The sequence below is a fragment of the Schistocerca cancellata genome, chromosome 9 (assembly GCF_023864275.1).
Source record: "Schistocerca cancellata isolate TAMUIC-IGC-003103 chromosome 9, iqSchCanc2.1, whole genome shotgun sequence".
Classification (NCBI taxonomy): domain Eukaryota; kingdom Metazoa; phylum Arthropoda; class Insecta; order Orthoptera; family Acrididae; genus Schistocerca; species Schistocerca cancellata.
Window position 1 is genome coordinate 168,628,413 of NC_064634.1, and position 23,289 is coordinate 168,651,701.

General features: G+C 43.8%; 1 protein-coding gene across 1 annotated transcript in view; it reads right to left on the reverse strand.

The window, feature by feature from the left end:
• Positions 1-21,437, reverse strand: part of LOC126100939 (uncharacterized) — a 57,233-nt gene extending 35,796 nt beyond the window's left edge. The window contains exons 1-2 of the mRNA XM_049911602.1: positions 21,366-21,437; positions 241-388 (exon numbers count right to left, since the gene is read on the reverse strand). Of these exons, the coding sequence (XP_049767559.1) occupies positions 241-388; positions 21,366-21,389 (172 nt within the window). The 5' untranslated portion in view covers positions 21,390-21,437. The remainder of the gene's footprint in view (positions 1-240; positions 389-21,365) is intronic.
• Positions 21,438-23,289: the final 1,852 nt, after the last annotated feature.

Genomic DNA, 23,289 nt, shown 5'->3' on the forward strand with positions numbered 1-23,289 from the left:
ACAGATTGGAATGGATGTAGATGGCAGTAGTTATTCAGAGATGAAGAGGCCTGCATAGCACAGAGTAGTGTGGAGAGCTGCATCAAACCAATCACCAATGTACTAACTGAAGAACACAACAATACAGGGTTACTGTAGACATGTGTCAGAAAGCGATGACGATGGAAAGGGTTTCGTTGCGTAAGCGGAGCAGCTACGGTCAGCAAAGGCCCGCTGGAGCCTCTGAGGACGTGTACTCACATCTGCTGCTGGCTTCCGTCTCCAGATCGCTCTTCTCCTTGACGTCATCGGAGCCGGCTGCGTTGTTGACGCTCCTCTCCGTACCTACAGTGGTCGCCGTCGTCGCGACTCCCAGCACAGCTGCCAGAACCGCTAGCGCTGTCAGCGCCTGGGAAAGTAAACAGGAAAAGCTGCTGATTTTTCTTCTCTGTCTATCTCTGCTTCTTCAACAAAAGAGCTCATATTGCTGTTACACTAAGAAAGAAGTTCTTGAGAGTGTATCTGGAGTACACCGTTGTACGGAAGTGAAATATAATAAAGACTCAGACGAAGAAACTGAATGTATTTAAAAGGTTGTTCTATCAAAGAACATTATAAATTAAGTGGGCGGGTAAAACGCAGAGCAAGAAATACTGAAAGTATGAGTTGCTGAAAGAAAGTATAGGTTAGTGGGACATATGCTACGGCGTCCAGGAGTAGTTACGTTGTAGGTGGAAGAAGCAGCAGGTGGGGATAAGTATTGGGGGCAGACAGGGACTGGGAAATGTATTACACATTACAGAAGATGTTCGGTCTAGTAGTTATGTAGTGGAGGAGGAGGAGAAGGAGGAGATCAGTGTTTAACGTCCCTTCGACAACGAGGTCATTAGAGACGGAGCACAAGCTCGGATTAGGGAAGGATTGGGAAGGAAATCGCCCGTGCTCTTCCAAAGGAACCATCCCAGCATATGCCTGAAACGATTTAGGGAAGTCACGGAAAACCTTAATCAGGATGGCCGGAGACGGGTTTGATCCGAGTTGTGTAGTGGTGAAGCGTATAGTAGAAAGTGGAAAACAAGATGGATAACATCAAACCAGTCCAGATATTGACGAGCTATAAAACGTAAGTATCCACCTCTACAGGGCGGATATGGTGAGGGGGCTGGACCTATGTCTGTCCTAGTAGCCACCATTCCGTGTGATGACGCGTTGTCCAAAGCAAACAGGAAGGAGGGCTGGGATCTAACGCCTTCTTAACAGTTGTTTAGTTACAAACGTGAGTCTGTCTCATTTGGAAAAATACGAAAGAAGGAATCGACCAGAGCTTTTTAAAAGGAATCACTCCAATATTCGTCTATCATGATTTAGGAAAAGCTAGATACGGCTTGTCGGCCGGAAGTTTGAACCCCTGGCATCTCGAACGCAAAGCCAGGTCGTCAATCACTGCGTCGTTTTGCTCCGCGTAGTCTTCGGGTGTAGTCGAGGAAGGTGTCGTAAGCTTAATGATATGAATGGTGTCTGCAGATGTGATAAGACCACTAAGAAGTCTTTCCTTGGAAGTCGTAAACCTTAAACTAGGCCACTGTCGTAGTTCCGTGTGAGAAATTTCGATGAGCCATATGGTGACGAAACGCTTCAATCGCATGCAAAAAAACATCGAGTGATGGAAGAGAGCGCCGTGGTGTAAGATATCAGAACAAAATTTACGACAAGTAATAGTACGCAATGAACGAGTCCTATAATTCGCTGTGTAATTAATATGTGTGATTTTTCTTACTTCTGCTTTCTTTACTGGAACAACGTAATTTCTTTTTATCGTCAGTCGATAGCACTGGGAAGAAAAAGAGTAAAATAAGACTTTGCTACCAAATATTTTACGAAACAACGGGTAATAATCTGTAATTCTGACTTGTGCAGCTGTATTTACATTAGCTTAACTAGACTGAAAGTACGCTGTGTCAGCGTCCTTTGGCCACATATTTAGGACATGTAACGGAAATTTTTTGTAACGTTCAATGGAAACTTTAATTAGCGATATATAGCAGTACTTCATTTTTCGGGAGTCACCAAGTATCGTTATAAAAAGTGGTTGTTCCCTTCTTTTTTAAATAAGAGTAGCTCTATGTTGCCACGTGCTGACTGGAATACGTTCTTAGAAAATCTAAAGATAGCAGGGATAAAATACAGAAAGTGAAAGCTTATCTGCAGCTTGTAGGAAAAGTAGAGTCGAAGGGCAGGAATCGAAGGCTGTAGTTGAGAAGCGGGCGAGACAGCGTTGTAGCCTATCCCCAATGTTATTCTGTATGTACACTGAGCAAACTGTAAAGAAAATGAAGCAGAAATTTACAATACGAATCTAAGTTCACAAAGAAGAAATACAAACTTTGAGGTTTTCCAATGATGGAGTCACTAATGGGCTTGGAAAATCAGTTGAACGGAATGGATAGTTTCTTGAGAAGGGGTGACTTATAAGATGATTACACGTGTTATGGAATGTAGTGGAATTAAGTTAAGCGATGCCGAGGGAATTGGGCTAGCAAATGAGACCTTGGAGGAAATGTACGAGTTCCCATATTTGGACAGAAAATGTTATATATGCACATTTAGCAAATATATTAAAAGTATATTAAATGTTTATTTTAATTACAGCCTTTTAATCTGCCAGTGTAGTAGCTTTTCATATGGTGTTAATGAGAAATTTGGGAGGATTATTTCCGTGTTTGTGAATCTACATACCCGTCTTTACTAAAAGTATGTGTTTATGGAAATAATATAAACGTTATGAATAAATATGGTGACTGCAAAAAAAATGCTACCTCTGAGTGACAGAAACTATCAATTTTTGTGTTGTATTATGCTATACACAAGCACAAATTTGGGAGACGATTAGACGAGAATCCGAACTCGAGCCTTGCCGTTTGAGGGCACTGCTTTCTCAATTCAGCTACCAGAGCACGCCTCAACGACGCATTCAAAATTTCAAGTAGCTACTGTCTCCTCTCCACTCCTTGTAGATTTCACAGAACTCGTTTCGCAGTTGTATGGGAATAGCATCCACGAAAGAAGACTACAGCATGGATAGAGAATTTACCGAAGCCATCAGTCGATCTGTCGCAGCAGTTAATTCATCATACTCCTATATACATCTCCGCTCGCTCATACCGACTCGAAGATCAGAGATTTGTTTAAGGCATTTCACGCGAATATCATAATGGTTCCTTAAAGATACCGTGACCACGTCCTTCAGCGAACTATTTCTCTATCCCTAACGACCTCGAAAATGACGGGACGTTAGACTCCAAACATGTTTTGCCGTAGCCTCATGGCTGTGGCTAGCTACGAAATATTTTCACCTTCGTGGAGTATACGATCTGTTCTAAGAGATATTTCGAGAGAACACCGCGCTATATTACAAACACGCCAGGTGCCTCTGTTGTTCTCCGCAAACTGTGATCCCTAGGAAGATGCCATGCCTTCATCCACAGCTATACTCTGAAAATCACTGTGATGTGCACGTTAGAAGGTACTTCCCACTGTACCACATATTTTGGTTTCTTCCCATTCACTCCCTTACGGAGCTCGTGAAGAGTGACTGCTTAAATGATTCTGTGCGCGCTGCTATTAATCTAACCACATCTTCATGGTTCCTGTGTGAGCAATAACTAGGAATGTGTAATATTCCTCAGGTAATATTAATTAACGAAGCTTTGTAAGCAGGCTTTCGGAGGATGGTTGATGACAATCTTCAAATGTCTCCCACGAATCAAACAAACCTGTGCCCATTCGTGCTGCTCTTCTTTGTATAAGTTCAGTGTCTCCTGTTAGACATATTTGGTATGGGTCTCACACACTTGAGGTATACTCTAGAATAGATCACACGAGTGTCTTATTAGTAACCTCCTTTGTAGACTGGCTGCAGTTTCTCTGTATCCTACTTACTTCACCTACGACTTCCAAAGCAATGCTGTAAGCATGTATACATATTAATTCGCTGATTCCAATTGCAATTCATGGATATTGTAGACATAAGATACTAAGTTATTTAGTTTGTGAGGTGCACAGTTTTCGATTTCTGAAGCTTTGTGGTGCCGGCCGTTGTGGCCGAGCGGTTCTAGGCGCTTCAGTCCGGAACCACGCCGCTGCTACGGTCGCAGGTTCGAATCCTGCCACGGGCATGGATGTGTGTGACGCCCTTAGGTTAGATAGGTTTAAGTAGTTCTAAGTTTAGGGGACTGATGACCTCAGATGTTAAGTCCCATAGTGCTTAGAGACGTTTAAAGATTTATGGTAAGATGCCAGCCTTTGCACCACTTTGAAATCTTATGAATATCTAACTGAATTCGTGTACAGCATTTTTTAGATAAAACTCCGTCCGAACAGGCCTTGGAAGGCCCAACGGTACCAACCGGCACCGTATCATCCTCAACCCACAGGCGTCACTGGATGCGGATATGGAGGGGCATGTGGTCAGCACACCGCTCTCCTGGCCGTATGTCAGTTTCCGAGACGGGAGCCGCTATTTCTCAGCCAAGTAGCTCCTCAGTTTGCCTCACAAGGTCTGAGTGCACCTCGCTTGCCAAGAGCGCTCGGCACCCATCCAAGTGCTAGCCCAGCCCGACAGCGCTTAACTTCGGTGATCTGGCGGGAACCGTGTTACCACTGCGTCAAGGCCGTTGGTATATTTTTTAGATAGTGCTTAATTATCTGAATCATCTGCAAAATATCCTGAGGGTACAATTAATATTGTCTGCCAGGACATTAAAATACAACACGAACAGCAGAGGCCCTAACGCACTTCTCTGGGACACGCTTGAAGTTACTTCTACATCTGTCAATAACTCTCCGTTCAAGATAACTTGCTGCGTCCCACCTACCAAGAAGTCGTCAATCCAGTCACAAATTTTGTTTGATACCCTATATGCTCGTAGTTTCGTTAAAAGACACTGGTGTGGTACTGAGTGAAATACTTTTCGCTACTACACTTGTGAGAGTAGATGTAACGGAAATGAGCGTTTGGCGCCATTCGCCGGGATGCCCCTTGCGGGGCAGGCCCGGCTTCCTTGGTGAGGGTGATGATGATGATGTTTGGTTTGTGGGGCGCTCAACTGCGTGGTTATCAGCGCCCGTACAATTACCCAATCTTTGCTCAGTCCAATTTTGCCACTTTCCTGGATGATGATGAAATGATGAGGACAACACAAACACCCAGTCATCTCGAGGCAGGTGAAAATCCCTGACCCCGCCGGGAATCGAACCCGGGACCCCGTGCTCGGGAAGCGAGAACGCTACCGCGAGACCACGAGCGGCGGACCCTTGGTGAGGGTCTTATTACATTCGACGCTTCAGTGGGTGACCTGCGAGCCGGATGGTGATGAAATGATGATGAAGACAACACAACACCCAGGCCCTGAGCGGAGAAAATCCCCGACCCAGCCGGGAACTAAACCCGGGCCAGTAGGACGGCAATCCGTCACGCTGACCACTCAGCTATCTGGGCGGACAGTAAATGTAATAAAGGTGAAAGAATGACCAGATTTATATTAGATGCGCTGGCTCTCCAGTAAATCATAAACCTCTCACAGTCTAGTATCGAAACAGAGTATTGGTCCATTATACCACTGTAACAGGAAATTAATCTGCAAACCCAGATAACATTTTTAAAGGGAATTCCGTTGTCTGTTTTTGGTCCAACTCCGTAACCGATCGGTCAGCATATCTGACTACCATACTAAGAACCCGGGTTCAATACCCAGCACTGCCAGGGGCTTTCGTTGTACGAGGACCGGGACGTGATTCCTCAGAACCCGGGTTCAATACCCGGAACTGCCAGGGGATTTTCGTTTGTGAGAGGACTGGGACGTGATTCATTGTCGTCAGGCCAACTGAGGAGCTCCCTGAATGAGAAGCAGCGGCTCCAAGGTCGGGGCGCTGGCAGCGGGTGGGAGAGCGGTGTGCTGTCCGCACGTTTCTCCACGCCGCATCCAAATGGCGCCATTGGCAATGGTCTTCAAGGACTGGTCGCGCAGTTAGCTCAGGTCTCTTGTTTATACCATCTCCTTTATCTTGAGGTCAGCATTGCGCCGTGTTTGTGTGTACTGCGGCTACGAAGTATGCCTTTGCAGCAGTTCATTGTTCAGTACCGTAGCGTTATTTCGGTCTAATAACACGAACAACGAAATTAAAGGAATATCTTTGTCGTGTTGATATCAGTCAAGAGTAGAGAACAATGAAAATAATCCCAATAGACACACTTCCAGAAACCAATGGCTTCCCGGTACAACGTTAGAAGAAGTGCAGTCATGCCAATGTTATAACATTTTTTAAGTTTATTTGCATCTGCATCGAAATACATACTACGCATGCGACGGTACATTGTATGATGGACTGTACCTCGTACAACTACTAGTCACTCGCAAGTGGAGGGAAGCGAAAACGACTATCAGTATGCTTCCGAACGAAATCTAATTTTTCTTATATTTTCTTCGCCGCCCTTACGAGAAATGGATGATGACCACAGTACAATCTTTCCACAGACAACCAAAAATGCCGGATCTCTAACTTTCCTCAATAGTGCTTCGCTGAAAGAACGTCGCCCTCCAGCCCCGTGGATTCCCAACAGACTTCATGAAATTTCAGTAATAATTGGAGCTGATCGAACCTGCCGGTAACAAATCTAACAGCACGCCTCACAATTGCTTCGATCTCTTCCTTTAATCCGACCTGGTGCCAATCCCAAACATTCGAGCAGTACTCAAGAATGAGTCGCACTACCGTTATATACGCCGTCTCCTTTATAAATGAGCTACACTTTCCCAAAACTCCCCACAAAACGAGATGTAACATTCGCCTTCCCCACTGAAGTGCTCATTTCATTTCATATCGCTTTGCAATGTTACGCCTGGATATTTAACCAATGCGACTGTCAGACTGCACCCACTAATACTGCATTCGAACATTACAGGGTTGTTTTCCTACTTATCTGCATTAGCTTAGATTTTATTTCGTTTAAAATAAGCTGCCATACATCAAACCAAATAAAATACAAATTCTCTCTAGGTCGTCCTGTATCCATCTGTAGTTAAAAAAAAAATGGTTCAAATGGAATTGAGCACTATGGGACTTAACATCTGAGGTCATCAGTCGACTAGAACTTAGAACTACTTAAACCTAACTAACCTAAGGACATCACACACATCCATGCCCGAGGCAGGATTCGAACCTGCGGCCGTAGCAGTCGCGCGGTTCCGGACTGAACCGCCTAGAACCGCTCGGCCACCGCGGCCGGCCATCTGTAGTCACTCAACGACGATTCTTCACCGTACACTAAAATATCGTCCACAAACAGTCCCATACTGTTGCTGACCCGACGTCAGATTGTTTATGTCCGTAGATAACAAGAGCGGTCCTGTCATTCGCCGGGTCACCACTGATGACGATACCCCTGTCCCTAATGAACCATCACAAGGGAGTCGTAAATTACTACATGATAAAATGCCCTCGTTTGATTTTATCAGCATTCCGGATACGTAACTAGTGGTAACTAACTTTTCGACAACAAGTACAACTGTCGTGTCTCGCCAATACCGTACCCTCCCTGATCCGTGTCTTAACCTGTTGAACTTTTTCTTTATTGAGAGATTTAAAATCTTTGGTATATTCCAACCCTTTTCAGAGGGTCGGTGAACTCCGGGAACACATTGTGGAGTTTATATTTGTTGTTCTGCTGATGTGCTGTCCAATACAGTACCAGTTCTTCATACTCGGAAGGAATAGTCAGAGATTTTTTATCTCTTTCACATCACTACAGGATCTGGAAGGAAAATTTACTCGAGTGAGGACTACATAACATGAAGAATATTCTCAAACAGTGTCTGATAATACTAATGTAATAAGAAGAAACGGACAAGTATTTGCTCTCGTAAGGAATAAATCGGTTAAATCTGGTGTTCTATGCTATCACAGAAAGGTAACTTAGAATACCTTTGTAGCACAGAGCACAACATCGGCCGTAAATGTGTTTATTGTCTCAGACAGGGATTGTAATTGTAAGCTTCACTCCGCTCGGGGTCTTATGAACATTCTATAGCCGGTAGGACACCGAATTTAAGGGGTACTCAAACAAGAACATATTTTACGTGACTCGATCAGTGTTATGTTTTTGTCATACAAGGTTCAAAAAATGGTTCAAATGGCTCTGAGCACTATGGGACGTAACTTCTGTGGTCACCAGTCCCCTAGAACTTAGAACTACTTAAACCTAACTAACCTAAGGACATCACACACATCCATGCCCGAGGCAGGATTCGAACCTGCGACCGTAGCAGTCGCGCGGTTCCGGACTGAGCGCCTTAACCGCGAGACCACCGCGACCGGCTGTCATACAAGGAAATGAGTTGTTCTATAGCGCTGTTTTGATGGCTATCCTGTTCAGTTAGCAGATAACGCCTTTTTTAACGAGCTACACCGTTGCCTCAAAGTGGCGCATTCTACAACAACGTGACGCGTTATCAGCCTTAGGACGACGTTGTAAGCTGCCTCGATGCTCGCCACACGTGAGATTTGTGTGCATTGGAGTGAATGAATGAAGAAACAAGCAGGAAATATGAAGCCGACTGCGGATGTTGTTTCTGCTATCATTTGACCTCTAAGACAGGTTATATACTGTCTTTTGCGACTATAATAACTTAAATATTTGGGCCTGGCATATGCCACGTACAGAAATTGGTTCTGTTCTCCGTAAACGGGCGGGTCGCCCATATGCTTCAGACGTCAACATGAAGACGGCACGGCAACCGTTTGCATGGTATCCGACAGAATTAGCATACACGACGGCCGGTGTGTTGGAAATCCCCTCATGAACAGCATACAAAGACTTGTGTAAGAAGTTACATGTATAGGTCAACGAGATGTAGGTGCTACAGGCATCAAACTCGATGAACAAATTTCAACGAGAGCAGTTTGCAGTGGATATGCTAACCGAGACTGATACAAAAAATGACTTTCCGGAAATGATTGATTTCTGCGATGACTCAACTTTCCTTTGTATCCAGCAAACTGAATTGTCATAAAGTTCGTGTATGGGGATCAGAGTGTCCTCACATTACACGTAGTGTGCAGTGTGTGTGGTGCAGAGTTAGACACATATCATCAGTCCTTTCCAGAGAGACTAACATCAGCACTGGTGTTTACGTGGACATGTTACAAGAGTTGGCGACGCCACAATTGGAACACCTGCAACAAGTAGACACGGCACTAACCTGAAACCCGGAACTTTCGGGTGAAAAGTTTTCGGTTTGATGGATTGGACGAGGTGGCCCTGTTTGGTACACGATTGCCTGGCATCACACCATCACACTTATCCCTATGGTGTTTTTTAAAGTTTCAAGTGTACCGATCAAAGTTACCGGCTTATAGGACTTAAATACACAAATATACAATATATTTTAACATGCCACCGTGAAGTTACTCGAGCGTACACTGAGAGAAATTGGGTGTTGCTAGGGGTGCACGCATTTACGTGTATGAATGAGGAACCAGAATTTATGGGCTACCTAGCTGTACGTTCAAAACCAATTGTTATTGTCTAGTATAGTTTTAAAGTTATTGAAGTCCTAAATTGTAAGTATAATTCGTGAACACTCTGTATATCTTCTACATCCTCCTGTGGATAGGGAAGTGACGGTCGCGAGGTTGTGTGCTACCCATATTTGCAATTATTGGCAGCTTTCGTAAGCCAGTCAGTGTCTTCGCGGTGGCGAACGCGTCGCTTAGTGGCCCAGTTGTCTTGTCGCTGGTGTGGTCCACAGTGATGTCGAATATGGCGCCTGAGTTTAATTGGGTGTTGTGCCTGGAACTGCAGGCTCTATACAGGAAAAGGCGCTATTGGGAACGTATCGTTTCCCATGCACATCGATAAGGTTTGAAAGGCACTTGTGCTGCTGAGAATCAACAGACGAACTTCTTCCGTTGGGCCAGTATGTCACACAGAAATATCGCATTCCGTGGATACGAAACGAATTAACTGTTACGCCGCTTACGAAGCGGCGTAACAGTTAATTCAGCTTCATGACGAGAACCTCCTCATGTCTTCAGAAGTAATAAGTCGCTGTTTCTACTGATGTAAGCGTCACACGACCTTCGGTGACTGCCGATTACGTTCCATTGCTTTCACTCCGTCTGCAAAAGATATTCCGTGTACTGGTTAATGCGTAATATCCTGCCAGAAGGCAAGTAGTTAACGATGTAGCAACGACTGAAACTGGACGGGTGCAGGAAAATGTGTAACAGAAAGGAAAAGGGCACTATGGTCGGGGTAAAAGGAGGGGAGGGCAGCACGTAGCCAATGGCCTTGTGCAAGGAGCGATTCCTTCACTTGCACGTACTGTTTTGGTCAGTAGTGGTATTGGGGGAAGTGAAAACAAAACGGTTATTCACGTGGGCGTATAGAATATATGAGATTGGCGGTATCCCATCAGACTTTGGGTAAACATCATGCACACAATTCCCAAGATTGCACGAGCCGACAAGTGTGAGTATCATCGCACAGTCAGTGTAATAGCTCAAGCATCCAAATTGCTGATAAGAATAATATGCAGAATAATGGAAAAGAAAACTGAGGATCTTTTGGATGACGATCAGTTTAAGGAAAGTAAAGGCACCAGAGAGGCAATTCTGTCGTTGCGGTTGATAATCGAATCAAGACTGAAGAAAAATGAAGACACGTCATAGGATCTGTCAACATGGAAAAAAACGTTCGTCAGTGTTAAATGGTGCAACATGTTCAAAAACCTGAGAAAAGACGGGTAATATGCATTATGTACAAGAACCAAGAGGGAATAATAAAAGTGGAAGACCAAGCACGAAGGATGTAAGACAGGGATGAATTCTTTCGCCTCTGCTGTTCAATCTATACGTCGAAGAAGCAATGACGGAAGTAAAATAGAGATTGAAGAATGGGATTAAAATTCAATGTGAAAGGATATCAATGTTACGACTCGCTGGTGACATTGCTACAGAATTTAGAGTGAGAGTAAATCGAAGAAAGATGAAAGTAATGAGAAGTAGCTGAAATGACATCAATGAGAAACTGAAGTTACAGAATTGTGCTATCTAGGCAGCAAAGTGACTCATAACGGACGGAACAAAGAGGACATAAAAAGCAGACCAGCACTGGCAAAAAAGACATTCTCGGCCAAGGGAAGTCTACTAGTATCGAATATAGGTCTTAATTTGAGGAATAAATTTCTGAGAATGTGCGTTTGCAGTAAGAATTGTATGGCAGTGAGACATGGACTGCGGGAAAGCCGGAAAAGATGAGAATATAAGCATTGGAGATGTGATGCTAAGAAGAATGTTGAAAATTAGGGGGGCTGATAAGGTAAGGAATGACGAGGTTCTCCGTAAAATCGGCGAGGAAAGGAATATTTGGAAAACACTGGCAAGAAGAAGGAGAAGGGACAAGATGGTCGGATATCTGTTTAGACATTGGGTCATAGCTTCCATGGTACTGGAGGAAGATGTGGAGGATAAAAACTGTAGAGGAAGACAGAGATTGCGATACATCCAGTAAGTAACTGATTATATAGGTTGTAAGTGCTGCTCTGAGATGAAAAGGTTGGCACAGGATAGGAATTCGTGACGGGCCGCATCAAGCGTCAGAATACTGATGACTGAAAAAAAAAGGCTGTCTAATGTAGAGAGAAAGGACTTGATTTTCGATCACGATATTCGAGATCTCAATAATATTGTTGCGTGTTGATTTTTCTCTTTGGTTAGTCATTATAGCACCGTCAAAGTGAAGGTTTATTCCTGGATTCTCTTCGAAGGAACCATCCTGAAGCTGACAAGTAATTTAAAGAAACTACGGAACCCTTAAATTATGATGTCTGGATGGGCAGCTAAAACTCCTTCCTTCCAATAAGTGTACCTTGTCCCGGTCAGGGGTAAATATCTTATTTGAGTTGTTAGGCATCAGAATTATTATACATTTTTTTATTGTCACAATACCATCCCAAGAGAATGGGTGCACACTGAAGAAACGATGACAATAAACAAAGAGCTAGCAGGCAAAACAGAGTTACACTAACGTTGCCGTTGTAATGTTATTCTATCAGAAGATGGGTTAATGACGCGAACATGGACCACGCTAAATAAATATTTTGTAACAGGTAGAATTTTTAAAAAGAAATGATCTTCAAGATAGACGTTAATGAATTGAGAAGCATATATTAAGAACACAAATTTACCGAAACTGGTACAGAACACTAAAAACCTGGTTTTTACATATAAAAACCAAACTCTGAATAAATTTTCGTTAACAGTATAGTAATATATGTCAATGTAGACTTAGACACCGACGTTTCGTCGCGGAATTTGAGCGCTACCACCCGGAAGGAAGCCCGAGAAGATTTCGTTAATAGAGTAATAGAACAAGTCAAATATCTTTCCCATGAAACAATGAATGATTATCACCAAGGTATATACATAAAATTTACAAAATTTTGTAATATTTCCTATAAATTAGCAGACATCTGAAAAATAAAACACATAAACTTACGACATTAAAGTTTTAGAAGACTGCTACTCTACCAACGCCATTACATGGTAAAAAGGAAGGAAGAAATTCAATAGAGAGAACGCAAATGAGGTTTCTGAGAAATCTAAAGTGATGGAAAAGACCACATAAGATTAGAATTTTCTGAAAATGATGGACTATTGAAGACGTCATGTTAGTCGAACACAGTTTAGTCATTAGGGAATTCACGTTATCATTTGACTGCAATAAACTTTACTGCTATACGTCGCCCTTCTTCAAAAGATTTCTATTTATATTTCCCTTTCATCACATTTACATTTCAATGTGGGCTATGCCGTTCTATTATGATATTAGCCGTGCGTATTTGAATTCGGTCGATGCATGCCGGCATCCATACTTGGTAACGTCTCCAAACACTGGAACAGTACTCTAGAACTGGTCACACTAGCGTCTTGTAAACAATTTCCTTACTAATCTACTATTCTCTCCAAGAACCCTTCCAACAAATCTAAGTCCCATTCGCATTTTCGCGTTCGCCCCGTTTTTTACCGCTTCTTAACACACACATCAAAAAAAGTTTTGCATCACCCCGGATCCTAGAACTCCTGAAGATAGACGTTGACTGTGGATATTGTATCACAAGCACAGTCCCTTTGACTGTTCTCAGATGTCACTAAACCCGCCCAAACATGTAAACAACCATGCATGAGCAGCGCCTCTTAGACGGAGGGGTCCGACAGCCGATGAGTTCCAGTCATTCGACTAGGAAGGAGGTACACGGCTCTTGTTGTTTAGTTCAACCATGCCTAGACGGTCAACACCGCGGTTCGATCACGGCCGCATTGTTGCCTTATGGCAGGAAGGGCTCTCAGCAAAGGAAGTGTTCAGGCATCTCAGAGTCAACCAAAGCGATGTCGTTCGGACATGGAGGAGATACAGAGAGACAGGAACTTTCAACGACATGCCTCGCTCAGGGCGCCCAAGTGTTACTGCTGCAGTGGATTACCGCTACCTACGGATTACGGCTCGGCGGAACCCTGACAGCAACGCCACCATGTTGAATAACGCTTTTCGTGCAGCCACAGGACATCTCGTTACGACTCAAACTGCGCGCAATAGGCTGCATGATGCGCAACTACACTCCCGACGTCCATGGTGAGGTCCATCTTTGCAACCACAACACCATGCAGCGCGGTACAGATGGGCTCAACAACATGCCGAATGGACCGCTCAGGATTGGCATCACGTTGTCTTCATTGATGAGTGTCGCATATGCCTTCAACTAGACAATCGTCAGAGACGTGTTTGGATGCAACCCGCTTAGGCTGAACGCCTTAGACATACTGTCCATCGAGTGTAGCAAGGTGGAGGTTCCCTGCTGTTTCGTGGGGGCATTATGTGGGGCCGACGTACGCCGCTGGTGGTCATGGAAGGCGCCGTAACGGCTGTACGATACGTGAATGCCATCCTCCGACCGATAGTGCAACCATATCGGCAGCATACTGGCGAGGCATTCGCCTTCATGGGCGACAATTCGCGCTCCCATCGTGCACATCTTCTGAATGACTTCTTTCGGGATAACATCACTCGACTAGAGTGGCCAGCATGTTCTCCAGACATGAATAATATCGAAAATGCCTGGGATAGATTGAAAAGGGCTGTTTATGGACGATGTGACCCACCAACCACTCTGAGCGATCTATGCCGAATCGCCGTTGAGGAGTGAGACAATCAGGACCAACAGTGCTTTGATGAACTTGTGGATTGTATTCCACGACGAATACAGGCATCATCAATGCAAGAGGACGTGCTACTTGGTATTAGAGGTACCGGTGTGTACAACAATCTGGACCATCATCTCTGAAGGTCTCGCGGTATGACGGTACAACATGCATTGTGTGGTTTTCATGCGCAGTGAAAAGGATGAAAATGATGTTTATGTTGATCTCTATTCCAATTTTCTGTACAGGTTCCGGAACTCTAGGAACCGAGGTGTTGAAAGACTTTTTTGATGTGTGTATTACCGATACTGTCTACTCAAAAGTATCCACCACCCCCATGTATCAGGGAATTGACTACTAGATGTGACGAGAAGTGGACCCGCCAGTATAAAAGGAGGCGACGAGTATTGCGTTGTCAGTACAGAAGCAGTGACAGCAGAGTGGATCGATCAGGAGAGGTCAGTGACTTCGAACGTGGACTAGTCACTAGTCACATGAGTAGCAGATCAAACAGGGACATTTCACCCCTTCTAGAAGTGTCCCAATCGACTATTGGTGATGTGGTTGTAAAATGAATCACAGGTAAACGATGATCAGGCAGGCCTCTTATGCTGATGGCCAGGGACGGTCGAGTATTGCAAAGGGTGGTTTTAAAAAGTCCCACGAAATCAGCGGAGGCAATGACTCGCGAGTTCCGAAGTGCTGCAAGCAGAACAGGTGGCACAGTGCCTCTGCGTATGGGGCTAAAAAGAACGGGGTGAAATAGCACGGCAGCTCGTACTAAGCCACACATTTCTGTAACAAGTGCTAAGCGATGGTTGAAGAGGTGGATAACTGGAAACGAGTGATTTGGAATAAAAGAATCATGCTATACCCTGTGGCCATCCGATTTAAGGGTTTAGATTTGGCGAATGACTGGAAAACGTTGCCTCTCATGTGTACTGCCAACAGTGAAGTATGGAGAAGGTGGTGTCAGAAAATAGGTGTAGTTTTCGTGGTTGGGGTGTTCTTCTCTCACTGCACTCAAGAAAACACTAAATGCGGAAGGAGATGAACACAATTTACAACATCGTGTACTACTTAGAGTAGAGGAATATTTCAGAGACGACTACTGATTGTATTGGCATGACAGTGCATCCTGTCATAAAGCATCACATGTGAGGGAGTGGTTTCTCCTCAATAAGTCCTGAAATAGACTACAGTGCCGACCAGAAACCAATGGAACAGCTTTGGGATGAGGTAGAACCCGCGACTTCACTACAGACCCCATCGGCCAACATCACTAGCTCCTCAGGGTTCGACTCTGCCATTCCCCCAGATACATTCAGACACCTTGTTGAATGTGTCCTCAGCAGCATTAAAGCCGTCATAATGGCACTGTATGAACACCTCCCAAACTGATCTCCACTAACAGGTGTTCGGATATTTATGATTAGTTAGTGTATAAACACTGAAACCTTGTCACGCGCTCTGGATGTTCATCACAGGCAGGGTTGCTGTAGGACTTGATTCTTTCCTGCCAAATCCCAGTAAGTTGGGAGTGAGGACAAGGAAACCCAATAGGGGACGTCTGGCATTCGTCTGGCATGCGCCTGGTGACGAAGGGAAACTACGTAAAAATTGGATCAGAAGCAGAGAGTGTGATTCAGTTTTAAATTGTTTCGGGGACAATAGCTTTCATCGCCTCCTGTCTGCCCCCCCCCCTACTAAAATTAAAATCGTGTGTGCGTGTGTGTGTGTGTGTGTGTGTGTGTGTGTGTGTGTGTGTGTGCGTGTAAAGAATGCCAGGTCAGTGTACAACATAAGCGGCTGCGAGTTCTTCACAGCTAGATCTGTTGTCGAATTGAGAGTCGTAAATTACTCTACATATGACATCAACGGGATACATCTGAAGGCGAAGAGACTAAAAGGGTTTTAACTGTGTCGTCAATAGTTCCTTTTTCACAATGGCGACACATGTTCTGTGTTGAGGTAAACCGGAACTGTGCCGCAGGTATTCGCAGTATAAAAAAGTAAAATATCTCTCATGGTTGGAGACTGATTTGAGCTTCGCAACTAACGAAGCGTGTACATTATTGCCTTCACTTTGCCAATCATTTACAGTGTGACCCTCAGTTCCAAGTGAACTCCGAACGTCGCTGCAGTTAGGCAATTTGCGCTTTAACGAAGCGTGCCACATGTGAAGGGAACGATATATTACATAAAAAATTCTTAGCTCAATGAAAGTTAGAACCTCTCGCGATGTAACCTGTAAAATTATTCTGACAGGTAATGTCAGACAGTGACAAAAAATAAAGAGTACTGAGGATTGGATCTTGAAACTGGTGGCAGCTGGTGAGAAGCTGAACTTGATATAACGCTCAACTTGTAATGGGGATATCAGTGGCGTAACTACAGTAGCTGGCGCCCAGGGAAAACTTCGATTTTGTGCTCCCCCCCCCCCCCCCCCGCCCTGCTCCTCTGCCGATAATTCTCCATCCTTATCACTGATTAACCTGTTTGTTCATTTACTGGGATCAACACAATTTTCAGTTAGGTAAAACGTCAATATTTCAGTAACTCTTTTATCTGTGTTATAATTAAAAGCCCGCATCTCGTGGTCGTGCGGTAGCGTTCTCGCTTCCCACGCCCGGGTTCCCGGGTTCGATTCCAGGCGGGCTCAGGGATTTTCTCTGCCTCGTGATGGCTGGGTGTTGTGTGCTGTTCTTAGGTTAGTTCGGTTTAAGTAGTTCTAAGTTCTAGGGGACTGATGACCATAGATGTTAAGTCCCATAGTGCTCAGAGCCATTTGAACCATTTTTATAATTAAAAACATGCAATAGAATCGACAGTCGCATTATTGCAATAATAATGCGATCCCTTTTACATTTTTTCGTCGCTGAATAACGAAAGTAGCCGAAAGGAAGAAACAAGCATTTGGAACTGTTATTCAACACAGTCCAATTCGAGTCTTCTGATGTTTTCCTTTCACATATCTACGGCCCATTCTCATTTTAATGGCCTCCAGCCTTTCCCTTCATATCATTACTTCGCCCCCTTCTTCACCCTCCTTCTTCCCCTTTTGTTTTACCTTTCCTCTTTTTTTTTTCGCCGTCACAGAACTGCGCCTCCAAGGAAAGGTAGCTGAGAACGCTCACCCTGGCTGCCATGCCCGTTACATCACTGGGTGAACTGTCTTGGTATTGAGTTTAATATGATGTATTTTTGTAAATCAACGGATATCAGAAACACTGGAATAGCTCGTTTAATTCGACAATGGAGACTTTTATTTTAGGCGACTGAGAGATGCGTAATATATGAATGAAACAAAATATACTTCGGAATACTTACCGTATAATTTTCGGTGAGAACTATGTAACCCAATATGATGTCAATCAAACAAATAGGCAAAAAGATACGGCATTGTGTGATTAAATCACCTAACACTACAATTAGTTAGAATCGACAAATAACAAGTGGTATTCATCCGGCACGAAATCAAGGTGAAATAAAAATGGTTCAAATGGCTCTAAGCACTATGGGACTTAACATCTGAGGTTATCAATCCCCTAGACTTAGAACTACTTAAATCTAACTAACTTAAGTACATCACATACATCCATGCCCGAGGCAGGATTCGAACCTGCGACCGTAGGAGCCGCGTGGTTCCGGACTGAAGCGCCTGGAACCGCTCGACCACAGCGGCCGGCCAAGATGAAACGATGAAATAAATCTGGTCATCATCAGGGTAGCTGTAGCACTGAGATTCATTGGGAGAGCAATAAGATACTGAACTAATTTAAGAAGGCGATCCTTTGCAAAACATAGTTCGCTTTCGAAGTTGAAATAAAGGTAGAGACATACAGTATTCGGAGAAGAGAAGCACAGAACGTCACTGTTTCGTCTAATCGGCATGAATGCGTCACAAATACGCTGAATAATCTCCAATGGGGGACTGCTGAAGAGAGACATAAACATTTACTCTTAAAAGACCCAGAATGAATATATGAATATACCACAACCAATGAACAAACATATTTCCTTTTACGATGTGTGATGTTCGCGACAGTAAAAGGAGGGAAATTCGAACTTATACAGAGCGGTATAGACAGTCTATCTTCTTGCGCACCCTGTGCAAATGGAATAGGAAAGTATATATATATATATATATATATATATATATATATATATATATATATATCTGTGTGTGTGTGTGTGTGTGTGTGAGCGTGAGGGGAGGGAGGGGGGTTAAATGGTTGGGCCACACTTTGTATTCTTCGCCATTAATCTCACGACGGCTCGTGGAATACAAATGTAGATGTATAAAACTGAATCTCTAGTATTAGCTGTTGATAAGTGACGAAGACAATAACTGAGAAATTACTGAAACGAAATATACTCCTGTTTAATGATTTCAACAAATGCGAGTTAGTTTGGACAATGGTTTAGACTACTTAGTTGTCGAGAATGTTAATTTCAGGTGCGGCTACCACTATTACTGATGAAGTATCACCTGCTATTTTACTTTGAATTGTTCAGTTGACGTCACTGTAGGTGCTTGGGGAAATATTGTTATAACTTCAAAGAAGTACACTTTCCTACAGCCAACATTTCACAAAATCTTTACCTTTTTTCACGATCAAAGTTTTGTATTATTTTCACTTTATTGTACTAGGTGAACATAAAGTTTTTGCCTGGTTAGAAAAATTTATTTTTAAAGGTCTATGCTACATACAGCAACGCGGTTTATTGCAAATGGAAGCTTAACTGATAAAGTTTTTGTGCATAGACTTCTACATGTGCACGTTGTACCTCAGATGTAGGAATTTCAACCATGGTTAGTGTTTCAATAATACGGTTCACCGCCACGCTTCGGGTTATCTGTTCTCCAGTTGTTGGGTGAGACGGTCCAACATCGTGGCCACCACGTTCGCCAGATATAACGCCTGTTGGTTTTTTTAAAATGTGGGATTACATTAAAGATAAAAGTGTTCAGTTCACGGGTACCTGATGTGCAAACTTTTGCAGTACTGACACAAGATAATGTGGAGGTGGTGACGAAAGAGATGCTCGCAAAGACGTGTAGAGAAACTCAGTATAGCTTAGACCTTCTGAATACAACAAAAGAGGCATATTTAGAAATGCATGTATTAAATCTTTAAGAGTTAATCTAACATTTTCACCAAACCGCATAGCTGTATCTAGTTTAGTTCCTGAGAACTACTTTTTTTTTTTTTTGTAATTAGGGGAAGACTGCCTACTCGCCCCGTACAATAGCGTATAAACATAGATGTTGACACTCAACTCTGTTGCGTATAAAAGCAGAGAAAGAGTCAACAGCCATAGATACAGTAACAATATCAATGGAGATAGCTTTGCGTACTGTGCTTGTAGCCAACATGAAACAGAAATAGTCACGTAACATTGGTATGCCGTTGTTGTTTACATTTTGATTGTTACACGTGTTTACCCTGTTTCCACCCATTTACACTCATTTATTTACTAGCAACAGAAATAGCACTGAATTTTTGCTGCTACGGATACATATCGAAATTCATAGGTAAGCATCACAAACGTTTAAATGGCTCTGAGCACTATGGGACTCAACATCTATGGTCATAAGTCCCCTAGAACTTAGAACTACTTAAACCTAACTAACCTAAGGACATCACACAGCACCCAGTCATCACGAGGCAGAGAAAATCCCTAACCCCGCCGGGAATCGAACCCGGGAACCCGGGCGCGCATCACAAACGTCTAGTTATATTTGTCATACTAGTAAGAGGCGCCTTACGCGTTGATTAATATCGAGACACAATGTAATGAAATCATAGCACCATGGACCTAACTGATATGTCAGTACGTCAGTATACTTATAAGTGTTAGATAAATTCTGTAATATGGGAGTGTGCTGCCAGTCAACCCTTTGAACCTACAAACATTTAGAGTAATTTTGACCTGCAGATAACATTTGTATATGACAGTCTGAGTAATTACGTCCACACTGTACAGATCTCCAAACCGCTGCGCTCGTTTTACGGTGTCACAACAGGGAATAACAAAACTGGTACCTATGATATGGAGAATTTGTGTGTGCAATTGTCATTTTAGTATCGTCACGGATAAACGTAGATTAAATATATGGCGTAAAAAAGTAAAAACGGGGAAGAGTGTTGACTCTACTAGTATTTCAGTGTGTAGTAAGTCGAAATTCCAAGTTCAATGTAATTCGGGTCACTTTCACGTTTTCGTACTAGGAACACATTTCGCAATACCGCCACGGCATACTTTTAGATAGAGGCTTGGTAATGCGATCAAATGCTACAAAAACCTTGAAAGTAGCGATGGTTATCCCTTATTGTACGACAAAAAATAAATAAATAAATAAATAAAAAGACTGAACACGAGCGGTGAGCTGCAAACAGTCGAAGGGATTTTTCATTAATCTGTTCAACGCTTTAAGCTAAGTTCATTCCAAATTTCGATTGCAAATTATTAACACGTCTTTGAATCGCGTGTACAGAACCCACGGTACTTTTCAGCGGGATCTCTATGCACTACTGATGTGATCGCATTCAGAATCTGCAGCGCTTTCGCGGACAAAAATTACGCTGTACAATAGTCACACGAGTTATAGAGTCGATGTATGCTGGCGACAAAAATTCTGCTCCGCGTACAAGAGGCACTGACAAAATGCTTGCTGATGGCTTCTTCTATGTACAGCACTTAATCTCTGTTCGGTTACCGCCTTTTTGGTTCTGTGCACAGCATTATTTTGTAGGACCATCTTTGGTTGTAATGAATTGTACAATGAAACTGCTTAATAGCTCGATAAGTAGGTCGTACGAAAATAAAAGTTTAGTGGATCGTAGTCTACAGAAAAGTTTAAGTTTGTATGATTACTTCTTATATTTAACTGGGGACTGATTGTCATATTTCATCTCTCACTGATTGCAAAATTAGTTTAAAAATGGACGAAATTATTTTGGTATGTTTGGAAAAATCAGGGAATCATCGAGGAATAAAGACAAAAAAATTTGGGTCTTCCACAACTCTTCCCATCCCCTCCCCCCGCCTTCCCCCCGATGAAGAAGCATAGTTGAGTGAGAGATAGCCGAAGTATGGTGCCACGCCTGCGTCGGCCCACGTACCTTGTGCAAGTGGTTGCGCTCCATGTCTGCGAGTGAGTGTTACGCCGGGCGCCGCCGGCGGGCCGGTATATATACGCTCGTAGGCGGCCAGGTACGCGTGACGTAACGTCTGGGAGGCGCCCCACCTCCTCCGAAGAAAGGGAAAACCTACCGGGCCGAACGCGTTGTCTGCCGCCGTCGCCTCCTCCGTAAATCCAAATCGCTCCAGAAGGGAGGGCGCAAGTCATTGCTCGCAGTTAGGCTTTCGTTTTCCGCTCGCTCTTCCCACGTGGGCGCCTCACTCGTTGTCAGGGGGCAGCAATTTCTCAGGCAGCGGCGCTCGCGTTTGATGGGCGGCACTAGCGTTCCCCTCGAAGGCGGTCAAGGTTGACCCTCTCCGCCTTAGGACGTGCGTTTCTCGGGAAACATAACAATGCACCGTGGAAGTGCTGCGTCAGGGAAGCGGCTGAAGCAGAAGCGATGGTCTTCACTTCCGTAGCATGGCCGTTCCAGAGCACTGCGTGCTAGTTTACTGTATTTCGACACTGTTCGCTCTTGCAAGTGTTCGTGTTCCAGCAGAGAGCGAGTGAGCGAGAGAGAGAGAAAGAGAGAGAGAGAGAGAGAGAGAGAGAGATGTTCCGAAAGACAAGCGACCGAAAAAATTAAAGAAGTTGTCGATTTTCGGTCAATAGTCCTGTTTAAGCACTTTTCAGGCGCTGATTTCCCAGTTCTGTGAACGGTCTCCTAATAGCATAAGAGACGGTACACTCAAAATGACAACCAAAGAGTGGCTATTAAAATTTAACAGGATGGTCAGAAACAGTCTGTAAAGCTTGTAAAGGTGTTGCACGGGAGGTTATACTAAGATACAACTGTTAAAAAAAATTCGACATGTTGCGACGTTTACGATTTGTTTACCATTGAATATAGCCATCAGATCATCGCGCAGCCTGCCAGAGGTGGTGTCGCCAAACGTGTTCTCCGTTTCGTTTCATCAAATCAAAGAAACGTAGCTTTTACTCACCTAGTTTAAATTTATCGTATCCGATAAAGGCAGATTTTAGATGTTAATTAACATTTCAACAAACGATAACTCAGGGACCCACAGGTATCTGTGCATTACCACATTTCAGCGAGTGCAAGTGCTTGCGTTTGCGGACACAACGATCTCATTGGCTAACTTTGACGCCAAATAGCTCGGAAACGAAGCGACGTATCGAATTTTTTTCATATCAATTATTTCTCAACACAGCCTCACGTGCAACACACTTACAAGCTTTTCAGACTGTTCCTGGACACACTGTATACACTGCCCGAAAAAATAAATACACTGAAGCGCCAATGCCTAATATAGCTGGCCCGTGTGGCCGTGCGGTTCTAGGCGCTTCAGTCTGGAACCGCGCGACCGCTACGGTCGAATCGTGCCTCGGGCATGGATGTGTGTGATGTCCTTAGGTTAGTTAGGTTTAATTAGTTCTAAGTTCTAGGCGACTGATGACCTCAGAAGTTAAGTCGCATAGTGCTCAGAGCCATTTGAACCTAATATTGGCATGCATATTCAAATACAGAGATACGTAAACAGGCAGAATACGGCGCTGCGGCTGGCAACGCCTACATAAGACAACAAATGTCTTGCGCAGATGTTAAATCGGCTACTGCTGCTATAATGGCAGGTTATCAACATTTAAGTGAGTTTGAACGTGGTGTTATAGTCGGCGCACGAGCGATAGGACACACCATCTCCGAGGTAGTGATGAAGTGGGGATTTTCCCGTACGACCATTTCACGAGTGTACCGCGAATATCAGGAATCCGGTAAAACATCAAATCTCCGTCATCGCTGCGGCCGGAAAAAGATCCTGAAAGAACGGGACCAACGACGACCAAGAGAATCGTTCAATGTGACAGGAGTGCAACCCTTGCGCAGATTGCTGCAGATTTCAATT